This window comes from Mirounga leonina, unplaced genomic scaffold (assembly GCF_011800145.1).
Source record: "Mirounga leonina isolate KUSES-001 unplaced genomic scaffold, KU_Mleo_1.0 Mir_177, whole genome shotgun sequence".
NCBI classification, from domain to species: Eukaryota; Metazoa; Chordata; class Mammalia; order Carnivora; family Phocidae; genus Mirounga; species Mirounga leonina.
The window spans coordinates 4,458,535-4,478,028 of NW_023270459.1; the positions used below are offsets into that span (position 1 = coordinate 4,458,535).

A 19,494-nucleotide genomic window follows, 5' to 3' on the forward strand; every position below is an offset into this window, starting at 1 on the left:
TCTACTTGGTTCACAACAGGTATTTCATAAATATGCCTGCAGACCACGTGAGGTGACCTCTCAGGTCCAGAGATGCCTGAGGGTAGTTTTCTCCAGAAGGCAGAGCATGGGAGTGCATGGGAGAATCCAGCTGGTTCAGGAACATGGCTTTGAATTAAGTCTGAATCACACAGTGAGAGCCGGGTCCTTTTCTCAATTTTCTCTGAAACTTTCTGATTATGTTAGAGATGAAGACTCAACTTCTGTGCTCCTGTGCCTTGACTACCTCCCTCATACTTGCCAATCTCCTTTTTTAACACAGGACCCGCAGCCAGCTATCATGTAATAGCGTTGTGGGCTTCTATGTTTTCTGGTACTTTCTCTTTATGGGCAAGTGATCCTGGCTCTCCACTTACAGTAGCAACATAAAATATGCTTAAGAAAGTAAGCTGGCTTAAAGAAAAATACTAGTAACAGAGCTGGGTCAGGGGGCAGATACATACCACGGTGAAGGTGGTATCCCATGAGGGAAGTGTGGGAAGGAGTCTCTGAGGCAGGGAGCGCTCTACCTCCAGGCCCATGGTCCTGCCCTTGGACGTGGAAGCAGCCGGCTCGGGCCGAGGTGTCCATCAGCAATCCAGAGGCCTCAGATTTACTCCTGTCCCCTGCCCCTGCCCTTCATAAGGCCCCAGGGCAAAACCACCACCAATTCAATCCAGAGAAGAGTGAAGGTTTTGACAAGCAGGGGAGGTCTGAGACAGATGACGGAAGAACGTGCTGGGAGCAGGGTTTAGGAGTGGAGCAGGCCTGGGCTTGGCTTTGGTTCTACCACACACCACCATCCCCCTCTGAGCCCCAGATTCTCTGTCTCTAAACGAGGTAATACTAAGACTATCTGCCAGGGCGGTGTGAGCCTTAAAGCGCTTAGTCCGGCGCTGGGCACACAGAGCTGTGGATAGACTGGAGCTGCATGGATGATTACGATGATGGTTACCATCACCACCATTATCACGGTCATTAAAGAGAGGTGGAATAACAGGGAGGTAGGAGGTGCCCAGGACAGACCGGGATTGTGTTTACGCGGTGAGAGGTGTTGGATGTTACAAGTTGGGGTGCGGGTGCTGGGGTGGAGAGAGACTGACTGAGAGACATTGGGAAAGGCAGATAGATATTGGCCCCTCCTAACTTGGTGATGAGTTTCAGTGATACAAGGCCAGCGACAGGTGGGAGGCCCAGGGGCCCTGGGAGCAGAGAAGCAGCCAGGTGCTGGACAGGGGTGAGATGGGGAAGATGCCTGAGCCCTGTGTCCTGAGCTGGGACGAGGAGAGGGCCATGCTGCTGACATAGGGCCCTGGAAGGGGGTGGGGTAGGGGGCTCGCGCTGACCCCTCCTCCCTTGCTGGTGCCGCTAGGCCCTGGGGAGACTGGGGGGTGGGTGGGGCGAGCAGCAGTACCAGTCCTCTCAGGAGGCTCTGAGCTCACACACGTGCCCCTGTGGGCCAGGTAAACAGGGTGGGTGCCTGGGTCAGCTGCTCCCTCCCACTCATCCCCTGGGGGTGGCTGGCCTGGCCAGTTCCCTGCTCCACACCCAGCTTTCTTGGCCAAGAGCAGCCCCAGTGCTGAGACACCCTGATGACCCCTCTCAGGCTGGCCACTTCCTTCCTTGGTACCTGGGGTCCCCACGGAAGGCAGTCTCACAGCTCCCAGACTCTCTGTGGGCTGCAAGGTATGGAAGAGTGTGAGGACAGTCACCTTTAGGTGGCAGTATGGGAAGGAAGAGAGATGGGAGAGAAAAAGGCCACCAAAGCTGAGAGAGCAAGGCCAAGAAAGGGCAGCTGCCTCTCATCCCGGTGCCCCTAAGCCAGGCTGGCTTACACCTCGGGTGGGTCCTGCCCCACTGGGCTCCCTACGTTTGCCTCCTGGTTGGGTCCCGCCTGTTGTTCCTTTCTCCTGAGACCCTCCACCCCATCACCTCTACGAGACACCAACCAACTATCTCCTCAGATGTCCCCATCCCCACCCTGCACCCCAAATTCCTGGGGTTGGGAAATTGGAACACTTTTGCACCTGCCTTATCCCATTTCGTCCTCCCTCCCTGATCCTTGGGCTCCCTCTCTGTTTCAACACAGACTCTCAGACTCACAATTACAGCTCATTACCCTATCCGTGGCTGGCCCTGAGTCACGAGGGAGGGACTCTGGGCTACCCAGCCCTGTCACCTTCTCCCAGGCCACGGTATAAGGAGTAGCAGCAGGGAGGAGACTCTGGGAAGGCAGGGGAGCCTGGGAAAGGAGAGAGAAGGCTGCAGACTTAGAGGGACGGAAGAGTAAGTCAGGAGGAAGAGCACAGAGGAGGGCACACACAGACACACGGAGGGGGAGGAAGGGCAAAGAGAAGAAAACTCGGGTGGGAAGAAGACGGGAGGAAGAGGAGCAAGGCAGAGATGAAGTCACAGGGCTCCCTAGCCTGCCTCCTGCTGGCCCTGTGCCTGGGCAGTGGGGAGGCTGGCCCACTGCTGAGAGGAGGGGAGAGCGCTGGAGCAGGTGCTGGGGAGGCCGTGGGACATGGGGTGCGAGACGCCATTGGACAGGGGGCGGGAGACGCCATTAGCCATGGAGTCGAAGAGGCTGTTGGCCAAGGGGCTGGACAGGCAGCTGGCTCCGCAACCAGGGAGGTCATGGGCCACGACATGGGGGAAGCAGCCCGTGCCCTTGGAAACACTGCGGGTGAGGCTGGCAGACCGGCTGAGAACATCATTCGACATGGAGGAGATGCTGTCCACAGCTCCTGGCAGGGGATGCCAGGCAGCAGCAGTGCTTGGGTGAGTAGCTGGCAGCTGGGTGTGGAAATGGGACACTGTGGGCAGTTGGGTTGAGAATCTTGGGAATCAGCTGGAAGGATGACTGGGTCTCTTATTTGTGGCTATCTGGGGTGGTTTCCCTCCATGTGATGATGCATCCTTCTACCACACTGGGGTCTCCTTCTACCTGTCTCTGCCTATGTCCTGCTGTGCGGCGCCGCACCCCCCCCATCAGAGAGGGGCTAAGGCACACACACTCAGTGCAGGTGTGTTGCCCTTGCAGGGAACCAATGGCCAGCCTCCATCTGGAGGCTACGGCATCTTTGGCTCCCAGGGTGGCTCTGGAGGCCACAGCCAGGGCAATCCTGGAGGGCCAGGGATACCCCCGAGATTCAGATGGAAGCTTTGGAACCCACTCTCAGGGAGGCCCCTAGGGCCAAGAAAGCAATAGAGGGTCTTTCAGCTCGGCCACCAACGCTCGGGTACAGTAACCACCCCAGCCCTGAGGCTTGCAACCTCCTGCCCTTCAAGCCCACGCTCTCCATGCCTCCCTCATCTTTTTGTCCGTACCCACACTCAGCCTCCTCCTCTCTGCAGGGGACTGTGGTCCAACCTGGTTACGGCTCCGTGAGAGGCAGCAACTCACACACAGAGGTAAGGGGAAGAGTCGGGAAGAAGAGGGTGTCCGGGTGCATGTGACAGAAAGTAGGAGAGATGAAGAGGAAGGAAAGAAGGATGGGGGGTTGAGGTACAAGGCAGACTGGACAGGGAAGAGATGGGCCAGATGATGAGGCCAGGAAGAGGGGAGGGAAGGGGGACGGGCACGTGGGGAAAGAAGGCCAAGCCACAGGAAGCAGGAGAGCCTGGCCTGTGGTGATGGCTTTGACCCAAGCCTGGGAACTCACCCGTCCCTGGAAACTTTCCTCCACAGTGCACCAACCCCCCACCATCCGGCTCAGGCGGAAGCTCCAGCAGCTCGGGGGTAAGGGGACAGGCAATCAGAGGCGTTTTGCGCGGGGAGTAGACAGAATGTCGGCTCCCTCCAACTGCGCAAGGGAAATACGCTGGAGCCAGAGAGGGAGGCGAGGGAGGGAAGCCAACACTCCTGATGTTCTCACTCTGGTCTCTTCCTGCCCCTTAGGGAGGCAGCGGCGGAGGTGGTGGCAGCGGCGGTGATGCCAGCAGAGGTGGCAGTGGTGGTGGCGGCAGCAGCAGTTACGGGTCCAGCTGGGTGAGTTCTGCTCCTCTGCTCGCCATCCTGGGGCTCCTCAGCTCCTGCCCCCCCCCGCCCGGCCCCGCCAGGCAGGGCTCCCGACACAGCCGGGGACGCCTCGGCACAGGTGCCTGGCCTGCGACGGCCCGCTCGACTCCCTTCCGCTCCACTGCACGCGGTGGGGACGCTCTGCCTCCTGTCTAACTGACTCTCGCGGCCGCAGGGCAGATGTGACTAGAGAGGGGGGTGGCAGAGGGGAGAAGACAGCTGGACACAGGAAACCAGGCACCGGCTTGGGAGGCTCCCAAGAGAAGGGGGGCAGGCGTGTCGCACACGCAGAGACAAGGACACGTACAGAGCTGTGGTGTAGGTGACGCCGATAAATACAGGGCACATGAGGCCCCTCTAGAAGGGCTGAGGGGGCCGGGAGGGGACCACGGCCTGGCAGCCACAGAGGGTGGCTCTCCCACAGAGGGGGCCCCACAAAGTGGGAGCACAGTTGGCTTCCTTGGGTATCTGGGAAAGGTCTGAGGCAAGAAGAGGGAAGTAATGAGAACAAGCCAGGTCACGTAAGCTGCTTTAATTTACTGCTCCTCATACTACCTGCTTTCCCTCCCAATCTAGGACCGTTCCTTAGAAAATTCTAGGAATTTTGATCAAAGCGACTACTCAAGCTCCCAGGTAAGGACTCTCGGGGTCCCTTCTTCCTCTTTCTAGGTCCCAGGAGAGGGAGGGGTGAGGAGAGGCAGGGGGCGAACCGAATGAGCCCCTAGATGCCAGGGTCAAGGCTCTAAGATGTTAGGCTCCAGAGGCTTTTTCACTTCAGGCATGTGATGGGGGGAGAGGACAGCAGCTCAGAATCCCCAAACTGTCCCACATTTCCAAATACACTTGGCCACACCTGTCCCTTGTGCTCCGAATAACTTCCTCAGTGGCCAGCTGGCTCAAAATGGGAAGAGATGGAGGTTGGACAGAAGGGAGTAAACAAATCATAACACCCTGGCAACTATCTGGTTCCCGCTGAGTCCCTTTAAGACGCTGTGTGGAGGGGCGCCTGGGTGGCTCAGTCTGTTAAGTGGCTGCCTTCGGCTCAGGTCATGATCTTGGGGTCCTGGGATTGAGCCCCACGTCCGACTCCCTGCTCAGCAGAGAGCCTGCTTCTCCCTCTCCCTCTGCCTGCCTCTCTGCCTACTTGTGCTATCTATCAAATAAATAAATAAAATCGTTAATAATAATAAAAAAAGTTGCTGTGTGGACTCTTGCTTCCCCTCGTAGGGACACAATACCGGCTCTTCCTCGGGTAGCAGTGGCGGCGGAAGTGGCGGCGTAAATAAACCCGGGGTGAGTGTCTGCTGAGCATACACTTTCACAGATTGGCCTCCTTTCCCTGAAGGGGAGGGGAAATAAGGGGTGCTAAGGCCCCTCGGATGATGGGGGAGCTGGGAGAGCACCGGCCAGAGCTGAGAATGGGCTGAGGTGGGGCGGCTGCGGGCTAGCAGTGTGGGGGCTGGGATTGGTGTCTCGGTGGCAACAGAGGGAAAGCTGTCTCTGTCTCTCTCACAGTGTGACAGCCCAGGGAATGGAGTCCGCATATCCGGAGGATCTGGGGGTCAGGTGAGAGCCAAACTTGGGACTGTGCCCACTCCTGCTTGGCACCACTCCTAAGGCTAACCTCCATCCCAGCCCCTTCCGTGGGGAAGAAACCAAACATATACTCCTACAAATATTAACAATCTCCAAAGTAATAATTGCAAATCCTTATGTGATGTGCCTCACTTTATACCGTGGATGGGGCTGTGAAAAATTACATAAAAACCAGTCCTTTTTAGAAACAATCACTTCAAACGACCTACACCCACCCGGCCAGTGAACAGAATACCGTGACCTCTTTGATAGCATTTGGAAACTGGGTTTGGAATGGGTACACTTCCCTCCTAGTCATTCTGGAAATCTGGTCTTCCTGTCAGCACCTGCAGCACTGACAAGAGGAAGTGTTATGCTAAGGTCCCCACGAATCACCTAGAGGTCTTGTGAAAATGCAGGTTCTGAGTCAGCAGGCCTGGGGTGGGGCTGAGATTTTGGTTTCTACCAGGTTCTGGGCAAGGCCGATGTCCGCTGGTATGCACGCAGCCGATGGGGAGAAGGCTCTCTGAATATTAGGCTCCTTGGATATTCAGGATACTAACCTCTATGGGTAGACAGGTGTTAGGAAAGCTCCCAGCTTGTAACTCTTTTTTAGTGTTTTGTGTATCAAAGTCTTAAATATGTAGTCAAATATACCAGTCTCTTCTTCTACGGTTTCTGCTCTTGAAAAGAAAAAGGCCTCTATTTTCTTCTAGAACTACTAATACATCTATACTTACATTTTTTCTATTTAACTCTTTAATATATCTGGGCTTTACTTTGCTGTATACAATCTAGTCCCATTCCTCAGTTCAGCTAGACTTGCCCCACACTTTGGATCAGAGCTATGTGCTCTCTAATGAAGGGAAAACCAGATAAAAACAGGAGGGAGGGACCAGCAAAGTATAACTAAGTGCCCCCTGCACCCCCCTAGATATTTAACTGGTGTTCCCAGCCACACGCATTGAATTATTTACACCACTGATGTACAACGTCACTTGTAAATACCTTCATATTTTGGGAAAGCTTCTGGGAGTTCTATTTGGTTAAACTGACTCATCTGTTCTGTGATGCTGCTTTCTTTATGGTACATTAATATTTGCCAGTACAAGTCCTCCTTTGTTGCCTGTCTTTTCCAGTGTTTTCTCACCTATTCTTTTTTTTTTTTTTTAAGATTTTATTTATTTATTTGACAGAGAGAGAGAGATTGCGAGAGCAGGAACACAAGCAGGGGGAGAGGGAGAGGGAGAAGCAGGCTTCCTGCCGAGCAGGGAGCCCGATGTGGGGCTCGATCCCAGGACCCTGGGATCCTGACCTGAGCCGAAGGCAGACGCTTAACGACTGAGCCACCCAGGCGCCCTCTCACCTATTCTTAAACATTTATTCTTCCAGATGAATTCCAAGATTATTTTGACCAGTTCCAAAAAAGAATTCCATGAGGATTTTTAGAGGAATTGTATTAAATCAGTACATAAAGGTGCAGGGACGGACCTAAGATCTAAAACAATGATTTCTGTTGCACTGTCTCATCCCTCAGGGCTTTGGAGGAGGACAGGGAGGCTCTGGTGGCTATGGTGACATCAGGGTAAGGAGATGACCGGCCTTGAGAGTAGAGACTGGTGGCGGGAGATGGGATGGAGGTCAACTTTGCAGCAGCAATGCTAACAGTGCAGATAGTCCCGCACCGCAGGCTGGTCTTGATCTTACCTCGGGGAATTCATCTCAGTCCCGGGAAAGTGGGACTCAAGAGGTGCCTCCCTCTAACTTAGGAGGAGAGGAACCAGATGACTTCTGTGCCACCTAGGCTCCTGCTGACTCTCCAGCCAGCGTCCCCTTTCTGACCAATGCAACACTTCCGCCCAGACTGTGTCCCGCAGTTTGAATCAGTTTAGTCCAACAGTCTGGCTGGCTTCTGCCTCAAAACCAGGGGACAATTCAGATACTTTTGTGGCAAAGGCCCTTCCTGTTGGATTTTCGGAAGTTTGCAGAAGTGAATATAAAGAGATGGTTATGTTGCCAATAAGTATTGTAAGTGAGCAATAACCCAATCCACAGGAAGTTGAAACAAGATTTGCCAGGGAGAAGAGCCTCTCTTGGGGCTCTGGGAAATCTTCTGCTGTGTTTGTGCCTCAGTCCCCTGATTCAGGAGTCCCTGGCCCACATCCTACTATCCTACTCTCTCATCCTGCATGTTCCCTGCTTCCTCAGTGACTCTTCTCCATTTTCTCTCTCCGCAGGAAATAAGAAAAGAGGGCAGTCGCCTGGTTGGGGGCCCCCAAGACAATTATCAGGTAAGCAGGGATGGCTTTAGGAGAAGGGGTGGTGGAGTGTGGGGACAGAATGCTAAGGGATGGGGAAAAGAAACAGAAACACCAGTATCTTCTTGCAAGCTGCTCTCTGTGGTGAGTGACCACCAGGAGACCAGACAGGGGTCTGGAATCCCTGTCTCCTTGGTTCATCCATTCTCTCCCTTCTTCAAACTGTGATCATCACTGTGTATTATCACTGTGAGGGGAAACATAGCCATAAGTAACAGGAGAATGGTCAAGGGGCTATTTTTGGAAACCATACTTAAGAAGTGTTGAGAAGTGGAAAGCAGTGACCTCTGAGTTAGAAGATGGGGGTTCAGAGGACAGCTGTCTCACCTGTCATCTGTGCATCTTCAGGCAGGGCAGTTGACCTCTCTTGAGTCTGGGCCTCCTCTTGGGTAAAATGGAAACTGCAAAACCTACCTTGCTCAACCCCACAGTTACTGCAGAGCTTTCTGCATCATAACCAGAGCAAGGTGGTTCAGGATCCGGACACTGGAGTCTGACAAGGAGACAGATCATGAGGCACGCTGCTGGACAGCTCTGAGTTTGCTTCCCTCATCCGTCAAGTGGAGATGTCTCCACACAGGAAATGTGGCCGGATAAGGCACTGTGCTAGGCGGACGGTGGGGCTGATTACACATTAGCTCCCAGCAGTGTTTTGGGGACAGGCTCTGGGGGAGGCAGAATAGGAATATGATTCAAGGGACTGGGCAGGGTTATTCTAGGAATAAGTGGCAAATCATTCCAAGAAGGTGGGGTTTCCTAGCTGCTATGTGACAAAGGAGAGGAGGTGGCTTTACACAGAGTACACAGAGCTTGAGCAAAGGCAGAGATGGTGGGCCAGGAGCCAGGCTGATAGGTGGTATGCATGACAGGAGGCAGAGGGCTTGAACAGTAGTCTCTCCTTCCTACCCAGAGGCAAGGGTCCAGTAAGAGGTGACGCTGTCAGTGGGATTAATACCTTGGTGAGTGGAGGCATTGCCCCACCTTTGGCCGGGACCATGGTGTCAAGCAATCCCTGCCTCCCCTCCTGACCCCCAGAGCTTCTGCCCTTGCCTTTTGCTCACAGGGTGGGTTCCTACTCTCATCCCCTTTCTTTTCGGTTCCTTAGAACTCTCAGACGTCTCCTGGGCTCTTCAACTTTGACACTTTCTGGAAGGTGAGTTCATGCAAGATCTCTCTGCTCACTCTTTGGAAAAGCAAAGCTCTGTTCCTCTGCCCTTTAGGCTGAAGTCCTCTTTCCAGAAGGACCGAACATCAGATGGCCCTTGACCTCTTGCCTGGAAGCCCTGAGCCAACATTACATTACGTCACAACTCAATTTGCCATTTTCCATCTTTTTTTTTTTTAATCTCTGCAGAATTTTAAATCCAAGCTGGGTTTCATTAACTGGGATGCCATAAACAAGGTAAGGGCTGGAAGGCCATCTCTGTGGGATCTCTGTGGGAGAAGAAAACAGAAGAAAGCTAACTGCTAACCCCCCGAGTGGGGAGCTGGGGAAAACGATGATGGCACTGGAAGGGTGTTTTGTCCAGTGCTTAAAAAAAGGACAAAAACAAAGAGGAAGGAGGCAGAGCTGAGAAGAGGGGGTGGTTTGGAAACAGCTGGGAGTCCAGGATGAGGAAGGAATGGGCCTCTTTCATGTCTCAGTGTGCAGACTGAGCAGGCGTGAACCTCAGTTTCTCCAACGAGACCTGGAAGATTAAGGGGAGAGTGAGGAGGCCTAGTCCTCAGGAAACCAGAGAGGTAGCAGAGGCAGGGTAGGGGGCGGACTGAACAGTCAGGAGGTGCTAAAGGCCCCCAGGAGGACTGACACTGAGAGAGAAGGGAAAGGAAGCAATTATGTGCCCAGTGCCTGCCGCGTGCCAGGCATTCTGGACCCTGGGTGTGCATAAGTTTAGGAGGCACTTGGGGCCCAGAACCCCTCTCTCCTTCCCCCCCTGCCCACCCCTCCCATGTTCAGGGGGAACCTGGCCAGGCTGATTTGACACCTGAATAGCAGACGTGCCTCCAGAGCAAAGGCAGACCAACAGCGCGAACAAACACCAAAGGCAGAAGTTGCAATTGACGGCCCACTGATGTGCTTTGTTTGATCCATTGTTGTTTTTTTTTTAAATTTTAAAGACACTATGAATTAGTTGCCAAAGTTTAAAAACTGAGAGGTTTATAAAACACTCGGAATTCTGGCTTCTCTTGAAAAATGAGGCAATGGGGGGCCCTCTTTCCTCGAGCTCGAGCTCCTCTGACAGACAAGAGCTGACTAGAGGCTGCTTCTCTCCAGGTGCCAAAGGCTGCTGCCCGGCACAGTCACCCCAGCAGCTGAGCTTTGGACCCTTACCATAAAAGAAGGAAGACAAGGCTCCCTGCCCTCTAAAACTTGTGGGGGAGACAAGGTGGTGGTAGACAGGGAAGTGAAGAGAAAGCCCTACTCTCAGGCAAGGCCAAGTCTGCAACTCGGGGAAGAAGGTGGGAGAGTGAAAGATGTGGGAGGCAGGTTCCCAGGTGCAGCGCGGTGCAGGTTTGGATGAACTAAAGGAGCCAAATGGACTGTTTCTGCTTTATTAATTTTTTTTAAAGATTATATTTATTTATTTGTCAGAGAGAGCACACAAGCAGGGGGAGCGTCAGGCAGAGGGAGAGCAGGCTTCCCGCTGAGCAGGGAGCCCATACGGGGCTTGATCCTGGGACCCTGAGATCATGACCTGAGCGGAAGGCAGATGTTTAACTGACTGAGCCACCCAGGTGCCCCGACTGTTTCTGTTTTAGAGAGAATGGTCTCTGATAGGCGGGAGGCTCTTTACCATGGACCTGGGGTAGACGAGGCCCCAGAGCACGAGAACTTAGGGTCAGAGGCACAGACTGATACTTCCTGGGGGCCAGGAAGGCAGTGAACATTCTTGCACATCTGGGTGGGTGGGGCAGTAAAGGGAGCGCTCACAGTTAGGCAGGATCCATTTGGGGCAGCTCCCCCAGGAGCAGATCTAGGAAGAGGGGCAGGCCAGAGACGGGCAGAGAGGAGAACAGAAGGCCCATCGCCTTCACAGGGAGGGAGCTGAGCACTGGGGCCAGAGTGAGCAGGGACAACAGGGAGACTCTACGTAACAGTTCTTGGCAAGTATGAGGTGTTTCATCCCAAACTGGAATATCTGGATTTGGCTGGATGACAGCCATGGGCAAAAAGATCCCTGCGGATTTCAGGAGCAGAGGCCTAATCCACCCCTGACTTGGCCAATTAGGCCCTGAATTCTTATTCCTTGAGCTCCCTCTTAGAACTTACTTCTTTGCCCAGGACCAGAGGAGCTTTCGCACCCCATGACCTCCAGACAAGGTGCTACCAGATGGATGGGAACCCCCCACCCCTTCTTAAAACCCCACTACCCCACCACTAATCTCAACCCTTACCCTTGAAATAAACCGTAGCTGCCTCACACTCCTGGTCTCTGATCCTTTCTTACGTCTCCACTGTTGTTCCAGGGGGTTTGGGAGGGTCAACCGCAGCCCCATAGCTTCGGCAAATGGGCTGGGGTGGAAGGGCAGGTAAGAAGGTGGGAAGCTCTGGGGGCAGGTCCCAGTCCTCAAGGTTTGGCTGCAGTGAGGTTCTGCCAGAGGCTGGAGAAGCAGGGAGAGTGAAGAGTGTGGTGTGTGTGGGGGTGAGGGGAGCTGGTTAGCGGCTCCAGAGATCTAATCTCTCTCCCTCTGCTTCCAAAAGCAGTTTTCTGGTGTCCCTAAAAGACACCCAGCTTCCCCTCAAACCTTAGGCACAATTACATTCTGAAGGCTGAGCGATGGTGGTATCAGGAATAGGGGTGTAGGTGAGCAAGGGGCCATGCTTCCTGCTCACCTGCACCCAACCTTTCCTCTACAGGGCCAAGTCCCACGCCCCAGCACACGCGCCCTGCTCTACTTCAGCCGACTCTGGGAGGTAGGAGAACTCTCACTTTTCAGAGGACTGGGGATCTGGTCATCTGTCCCTCTCCCCACCTCCTCAAGCTCCAGCCCACCTGTCACAAAATTCGCCCTCTTTTCATTTTTGAGATGGGTAATCTCACCCGAATACCATCAGAAGTGCTAACACCCTCAACCTCTGGTACGCTTATCTTCATCTAACCCCAAACCACACCCAGGCACCAAAACCCGTTCTTGCACAGGAGCTTGAAACTTTCCAACAAGCTGCCACACTCCCTGCTCTGAGGCCCACTCCTGTCTTCTCCTCCCTCTAGGATTTCAAACACAACACCCCTTTCCTGAACTGGAAAGCCATTATTGAGGTAAGGGTGGCAGAACCTCTCGTTTTGGGATCAGGAAGCCCAAATCTGGGGACATGGGATCTGGGCTCTTGGCAATGGCTTGCATTCAGTCCCTGTTGCTTACCTTCCCTGCTGAGGGAGGCCACCTCCCTCCCTTCCCACTCTCCTCCCTTTCTGCAACACTAAGTGGGGGTGGGGTAGGAGAGAGGAGCCGGTGAGTCACTAGAGAAGGAGCAGGGTGGGCAGTCCTCCCCGGGATAAAAGCTGAAGCCAAGGGCTGGGGCCTCCACAGGCACAGGAACATGAAGCCAGCCACTGTCTCTGCTCTGCTGCTGGTCCTGCTGGGCGTGGCCTGGCTCAGGGGGAGCCTCAGCTGGGTGGGTACTGCAGGGTGAACAGGCAGGGGACACGAGGTGGGGAAGAGAGGAGCCTGGAGCTGGGGTCAACGCTCAGAACTGGGAAAGGGGTGTTAGGGAGGAAAGCTGAAAGGAAACAGGAAGCACGAGGGGAGCAGGTCAGGCCATGGTTAAGCGTGAGCAGGTGCAGAAGGTCTGAATATCTGGGTTCTGGGAAGGAGGGGTCCTGCAGAAGGCCACATCTTAATTCTTCATGGCCAGTGGCCTTTGGGCACTGACGCAAAGGTTGCCCACTCACTCATCTGTGTGGACCAGGCACAGGAGGCTGGACAGGTGGGGCCACGCAAAGGGGGAGGTCAGGGCCCTCCAGGTGCGTGTTGTCATGCACTCATGAATGACCAGTGTGGCCATGTCGTCTGATGGAAATCTGATTTTTAACTGTTCACAACTAATTTAATTTAAAAATGCAGGCCAAGCAAAAAATGCCCGGAAGCCTGTGGTCAAGCAGTTTGTGACCTCAGTGTTAGGGCTAAGAGTGGGGCTAAAATTCAATGGGAGTTAAGTCACAGTTAGGAGGAACATCCTAACCCTGTGTGTATGTGTGTGTGGGGGGGTGGGAATGGGGGTTCCAAGTGGAGAAGTGGTGGTTGCAGAAGCTAAACTCTCCTGCTGCTGAGAATTTTCCACTTGCCCTGACTGGGGGTGGGGGTGCGGGGTATGGCCCATGCACTGGTGCTGTGTCTCACGTGGCTTGATGGGCTTTCTTGCATTTCTCCCCTTTCTCTCTCTCCTTCAGCCCAGTGCCAATCTAATCACCTCACTTTGCCTCTGTTTGCTGATGATAACAGCCCATCCTTCCAGGAACCCTATGGGAACAGTGTTTGTGAACAGGAATTATAGGGCTAAGGAGGGAGCAGGGTTTGGTGTCGGCAGAAGGTGGGTTGGGGCTGAGGTGCCCTGTCTGCCCCAAGGGAGCCGTGTGGGCACCGCTCACTTGCCATTCCTGCTCAGTCCCAGGCCGGCCTGCCGAAGCTCCAGATGCACGGGTGCGGGTGGGGGTGCCTCGCTCCCCTACACTGAGTGTAGAAATCTGTCCTGTATCTATCGGGGTCATCAGTGTCCTCTAGGCTCACTGCCTTCTCTGGAGGCACTGCTGATCCTGGGCCATGGAGAGGGGTGTGGTGGGGTGCGTGGGTGCTGGTGCTCCCACAGGAGGGCAGAGCCTAGGCAGCAGGCTGCTGGAGCCCCGTGAGTCTGGCAGGACCCAAAGGACTTTGGACAAGGACACCCTCATGGCGGCTCTCTCCCTTCCAGGGTGCTGATGCGTCCTTGCTCCAGAAGAGGTCGGGCAGTGCCGGTCAGGTGAGTCGCTCTGCCCTCAGACTACCTTTGATGGCCCCAGGTCCCTCTCGGTCTGGTTCTCAGGGCTGGCCAATCTGAAATTCACTTTCCTCCACACCCCCATTCTGTTGTTTTCTCAGTCTGGCTCAGGATGGCAAGAGGTGGCCGTGGTGACTTCTAAGGTAAGACATCTGCCACCTGACCACCTGATTTAAACCTCACTCATGGGGCGCCTGGGTGGCTCAGTCGGTTAAGCATCTGCCTTCGGCTCAGGTCATGATCCCGGGGTCCTGGGATCGAGCCCCGCATCCGGCTCCCTGCTCAGCGGGAAGCCTGCTTCTCCCTCTCCCTCTGCCTGCCACTCTGCCTACTTGTGCTCTCTCTCTCTCTCTGTCAAATAAATAAATAAAATCTTAAAAAAAACACAGAAAACCTCACTCATTTCCTTGGTCTCCTGCCTTCATCTCCCGAGTAACACTTGAGGAGCTGGGAGAGGTACCAGGGAAGGAGAAGGAAGGGCCATTTGGACTAGGACTATAAGAGAGGTGAGACTGTGGGCTCTGGCTGGCTGAAGGAAGATTCTATAGAAAAAAATGCATGACACAAGGAGGGAAAGCGGGGGCTTAGAGACAGGTCTGGCCCAGGCCAGGAGCCAGGGTATTTATTCCACAGCAAAATGCCCTCATCCTTTCTCTTCTACCAACACTCCCCTCTCCCCGCCCCCTCCCCACCCTGGCTTTTTTCCACAGAACACCTATAACCAGCAGGCATACCCTACTCCCTCTGGTGGGCAGTACTCAGCCAAGATCCCCTCTAAGGTAAGACTCTAACTGCCCTGTTTCCCCACTGGGGTCTCTGCATGGGGGGTGAGGGAGGTAGGCTTTCACGGCCAGGCTTAGCTGAGGCCGAATCCTGTTCATTTTGAAAGTCATGTCTCGCCCCTGTGTAGGGAGACTCGGGCTCCCTGAGAACCATCTGGAAGTGGAGGGTGGGAGGTTCAATGTTCTCCACATCCACCCACTCAGAAAAGGTTACAAGGGGGCAGTAGCTATGTCACATGCCCTGGAGAAAACTGGGAACCAACATCCTCTCAAAGAGTGATATACAGCTCTAAAAAAAACTCACATGACACACAGCCAAACTAGCAGCCTTCCCATGTAGTAGTGTCTGCTCTCTCCACCTCTTTAACTGCTGACTTTCGTGGGGGTTGGGGGGAGGGAGGGCGAGAAGGGGGCACACTAACACTTAGGGGAGGCTTGCCCAGAAACTTGTGGTTGGTGGGAAAATTAATGCTTCGTTCCACAAAGGAAATAACAGAAAAAACAAAACAAAACAAAACAACCCTGAGACTTTTGTTTCATTCAGTTGCAAAGAAAGCAATCTTATAAATTCAGTAAATGAACATGCTAAATACTAATTTTGCTGGTGAAGAAAAAACAGGTGCTATTTCCCTCCATCTCTCAGAACAAGGAAGCCCCTGGCCTCAGGGACAGGACTTCTGCTGAGAGATCAGGAGTCACCTCCTGACTGGAAGCAGGTAAAGAAGCAGCTAACACTGCCTGTGGGTATCCACTCGCCAGTGATTTGTGGCCAATTTCTATCCATCCACCTAGCAGGCAGAAGGACACCTATCTACCTATCTACCTTCTGTTCACTCTGCTTGGCCAGTGTGTGCTCATCTTGGGTAAATGTACTTAGGATGATAAATCTGCTTTGAAAGAAAGTCCATTCAGTCCATAGTCAGACCCAAGGACTTCCGAGATAATCTGGGTCTGAGCCTGCCCCTGGGCCCCGAAGACATGGCAGAGGTCACTGTAGCCCCACATCACCTCCTCTGATCTCTTTCCAGGGGGGAGCCACGCCTTCTTCCTCGGTGAGTAGTGGGGCAGAGAAAATCTGGCTCCTGAGAGAAGGGGTTTGGGGCCAGAGGGTATGCAGGGCCAGGGCCATGGCCATGGCCACTCAGACGTTCTCCCTGAGGCCAGGGCCATGGCCATGGCCACTCAGACGTTCTCCCTGTCCTGCAGGCTTCCCAGGTGCGCCCTGGCCTGCTGCAGTGGGTGAAGTTCTGGTAGGTGAGTGTCAGAGTGAGCAGTGCAAGCCTGCATCCAGGAGCTGAGGCACAGCCACTCCAGGGGCAGGGCTGGGATCTTGGCATTCGCTTTGCTTTGGGTGGATGTTCTAAAGGCATCGAGAAGGAGACCCCAGCGTGGGGCGTGGAGAAAGACTCATCAGGAAATGACCAAGGACACTCGGAAAGCACCCTCTGAGCGCTGAGTGGAGGCCTGCCAGAGGCAGGGCCGTGCAGGGACAGCCATAAGGGGAGGTGGAGGAGAGGGACAGGACAGAAGGGTCTGGGGTAACTGCAGAGAAAGGCTCAAAGGCAGGAGGAAGTGAGTCACCAGTGGGGAAGGGGCAAAAGATAAACTTGGCAGAACCACAAAATCTGTTTCAGGGAGAAGCAGGAGTAAGGGAACGTGCAGGTGAAACAGGTAGGACACCAAAAAACTGGCAGCGTAGAGGCTGGATGAAAGGATACCCGGTTTCAACACATTCAGGAGCAGCCACATTCTACTGTTTGCTCTTTCTTTTCTTCTAGAAAATTATTTCCAATCATAACTGAGGTCCTGAACAACATCAGCCATCAAGGAGCTCAACTGTGCCCCACCCCCAACTCTCTCCCTGTGTCAGGCTTGGTCTGGGTGCTGACACCTGCTTTTTCCAGGTTGAACCTGGTCTGTCTGTCCCTCGTTTCTTCCAACTGAACTATGGGGTCTCCTTGTCCAGAAACCTCATCGGATAAACCTGCCACTTTCTTCACCTACTCTGTTTTGTGACCTGAAGTCACTGTGACAATTCTTCAGGAGAAGCTTCCTACTTTGGGATTTCTTTGTGGAAATAAAACATGAATCTTATTTCCTTAAGATTTCTCATGCCGTGTTCTTTCATGTTATCCTGATGGCCCGGATCAGGGAGAATGGAAGTGATCTAGGGGCAGATAATGTGCCTTCCTGCTGAGAGTGGTATACCAAATGGGGGACTGAGAGAGGTAAGACCTGGGTGGTCCTGACAAGCAGTAGCTAGCTGATCTCACTGTGCCTCAGTTTCTCCATCTGTAAAACATCATCTTGGCCCAGCCTGCATCTGAATGCCATGCTCCTGAAGCTGAGGCACTCAAAGGTGTTTTGCTAGCCTGAAAAGGCAACAGGGAAGTCATTCACCTTAGGAGGTGGCAGTAAAGAGGCTTTTCAAGAGAGGAGGCCAGTCCCAGAGGGTTAGGAAGGGGGCAAGAACAGGGGCCAGGGGCTAGCAGAGCACATGCCTCAGCCTTGTAAACACACGGAGGTATGGATGAGGCCATGTGCTTAGGAAGTTGTGGGCAAGCGGCTCATACCCAACCCAGTGCCTTATCATATGCAGTGGCTCTGTGTCTCTGGGATGCAGAGGGGGTGGCAGAAACTTCTACTCCATTAATGTGCCAAGGAAACAGGCAGGGGTTCTTGGCTCAGGCTGAGGCCAGGCTTATCCCAAGCCTAGGAACTCTGCAGACAGGCCTGGAGAGTCTGCACTTAAGAGTCTCTGAGTCAAAGTCCCATCAAGGCCATATAATGTGCCCATATTAGGGAGCCCTCACCATTCATCCCCGACATTCCTGCAGGGACCCAGGAAGTAAAAGGAGGACAGGAAGCACCCTGCTAGCGTAGGTGACTCCCTCGGAGACTCTAAGTTCCCTGAGGGCACAGCTCCTGTTTGCCTTGGTCATCGCTCCATCCCTAGCACTGACCACAGGGCCTGACAAAGGGTGGGCCTCAAATAGTTGATGAATAAATGAAAAAAAAAAACAAAACAAAAACAAACCCAAAAACAACCTGGTCCAAAATGAACTTGGGGAAACTGTCTTGATCAAACCCATCTGGATCAGAGAAAGATGAAGACTATTCCTTTGCTCTGCATCCTACTCTCACTTTTGTCCTTAAATTGGGGCTACTGCTTTGGAGACATACCTCATTTTATCGTGCTTTGCTCTATTGCATTTTGCGGATATTAACGTCTTTTACAAACTGAAGCTTTGTGGCAACCCTGCATCAAGCAAGTCTATTGGGACCAGTTTTCCAATAGTATTTGCTCACTTCACATCTCTTGTGTTACGTTTTGGTAATTCTCTCAATATTTCCAACTTTTTCATTGTTATTATATTTGTTATGGTGATCTGTGGTCCCTGATCTTTGATGTTACTATTGTAATTACTGTGGGGCACCACAAACTGCACCTATATAAGACAGCAAACTTAATCCATAAATGTGTGTGTTGACTGCTCCACTGGCCGTTCTCCCATCTCTCTAGTCTCCTTGGGCCTCTCTATTCCCTGAGACAACAATATTGAAATTAGGCCAACTGGCGTGCCTGGGTGGTGCAGTCAGTTAAGTGTCCGACTCTTGATTTTGGCTTGGGTCCTGATCTCAGGGTCGTGGGATCTAGCCCCATGTTGGCCTCCACGCTCAGCAAGGAGTCTGTTTAGGATTCTCTCTCCCTCTACTCCTCCCCTACTCTGGAATAAAGAAATAAATCTTAAAAAAAAAAAAAAAAAAGAAAAGAACTTAGGCCAATTTATAATCCTACACTGGCCTCTTAAGTGTTCAAGTGAGAGGAAGAGTCGCATGTCTCTCACTTTAAATCAGAAGCTAGAAATAACTAAGCTTGGTGAGGAAAGCATGTGGAAAGCTGAGACAGGCCGGCAGCTAGGCCTCCTGCTCCAGCTGGCCATTCGTGAGTGCAAAAGAAAAGTACTTGAGGAAATGAAAAGTGCTACTTTAGTAAGCACATGATTGATCAGAAAGCAAACAGCCTTGGTGCTGATACGGAGAAAATTTCAGTGGTCTGGATAGAAGTTCAAACCAGCCACAACATTCTCTTAAGCCAAAGCCTGATCCAGAGCCAGGCCCTGACTCTCTTCAATTCTGTGAAGGCTGAGAGAGGTGGGGAAGCTGCAGAAGAAAAGCTGGAAGCTAGCAGAGGTGGGTTCATGAGGTTTAAGGAAAGAAGCTGTCTTCAAGACATTAAAAAAAAATCACAAGGTGAAGCAGCAAGTGCTGATGTAGAAGCTGCAGCCAGTGACCCAGAAGATCTAGCTAAGGTCATTCCTGAAGGACTTGAGCAACAGATTTTCAATATAGATGAAACAGCCTTCTACTGGAAGGAGATGCCGTCTAGGACTTGGAAAACTGGCGAGAAGTCATGCCTGGCTTCACAGCTTCAAAGCACAGGCTGACTCTCTTATTAGGGGCGAATGCAGTTGGTAACTAAGTTGAAGCCACTGCTCATCGACCATCCTGAAAATCCTGGGGCTCGAAAGAATTATGCTAAATCTACTCTGCCTGGGCTTTACACATGGAATAACAAAACCTGGATTACAGCACATCTGTTTACAACATGGTCTACTGAATATTTTAAGCCCACTGCTGAGACCTACTGCTCAGAAAAAAGGGATTCCTTTCAAAATATTCTGCTCACAAACAATGCACCTGGTCACCCAGGAGCTCTGATGGAGATGGACAATGAGATTCATGTTTTCATGCCTGCTGACACAACATCCATTCTGCAGCCCATGGATCAAGGAGTCATTG

At 52.9% G+C, this 19,494-nt stretch overlaps 1 protein-coding gene across 4 annotated transcripts; it reads left to right on the top strand.

Annotated features, from left to right (window-relative positions):
• The first annotated feature begins 1,350 nt into the window (after positions 1–1,350).
• Positions 1,351–16,794, top strand: DMKN (dermokine). Of its 4 annotated transcripts, XR_004682575.1 has the most exons (20): positions 1,351–2,799; positions 3,376–3,432; positions 3,710–3,760; positions 3,920–4,009; positions 4,616–4,672; positions 5,267–5,332; positions 5,555–5,605; positions 7,152–7,199; positions 7,852–7,905; positions 9,038–9,085; positions 9,287–9,334; positions 11,792–11,848; positions 12,147–12,194; positions 13,844–13,891; positions 14,011–14,052; positions 14,620–14,688; positions 15,335–15,407; positions 15,720–15,743; positions 15,898–15,945; positions 16,470–16,794. XR_004682575.1 is itself a non-coding variant. In XM_035023757.1 (19 exons), the coding sequence occupies exons 1-18, from the start codon at positions 2,422–2,424 to the stop codon at positions 15,943–15,945; spliced, it is 1,284 nt and encodes a 427-aa protein (XP_034879648.1). In that variant the 5' UTR covers positions 1,353–2,421; the 3' UTR covers positions 16,470–16,794. The 4 variants fall into 4 exon arrangements, 3 of the variants coding, with proteins under 3 accessions (XP_034879649.1, XP_034879648.1, XP_034879650.1); XM_035023757.1 differs by lacking the exon at positions 15,335–15,407 and having other exon boundaries at positions 1,353–2,799; XM_035023758.1 differs by lacking the exons at positions 15,335–15,407; positions 15,720–15,743.
• Positions 16,795–19,494: the final 2,700 nt, after the last annotated feature.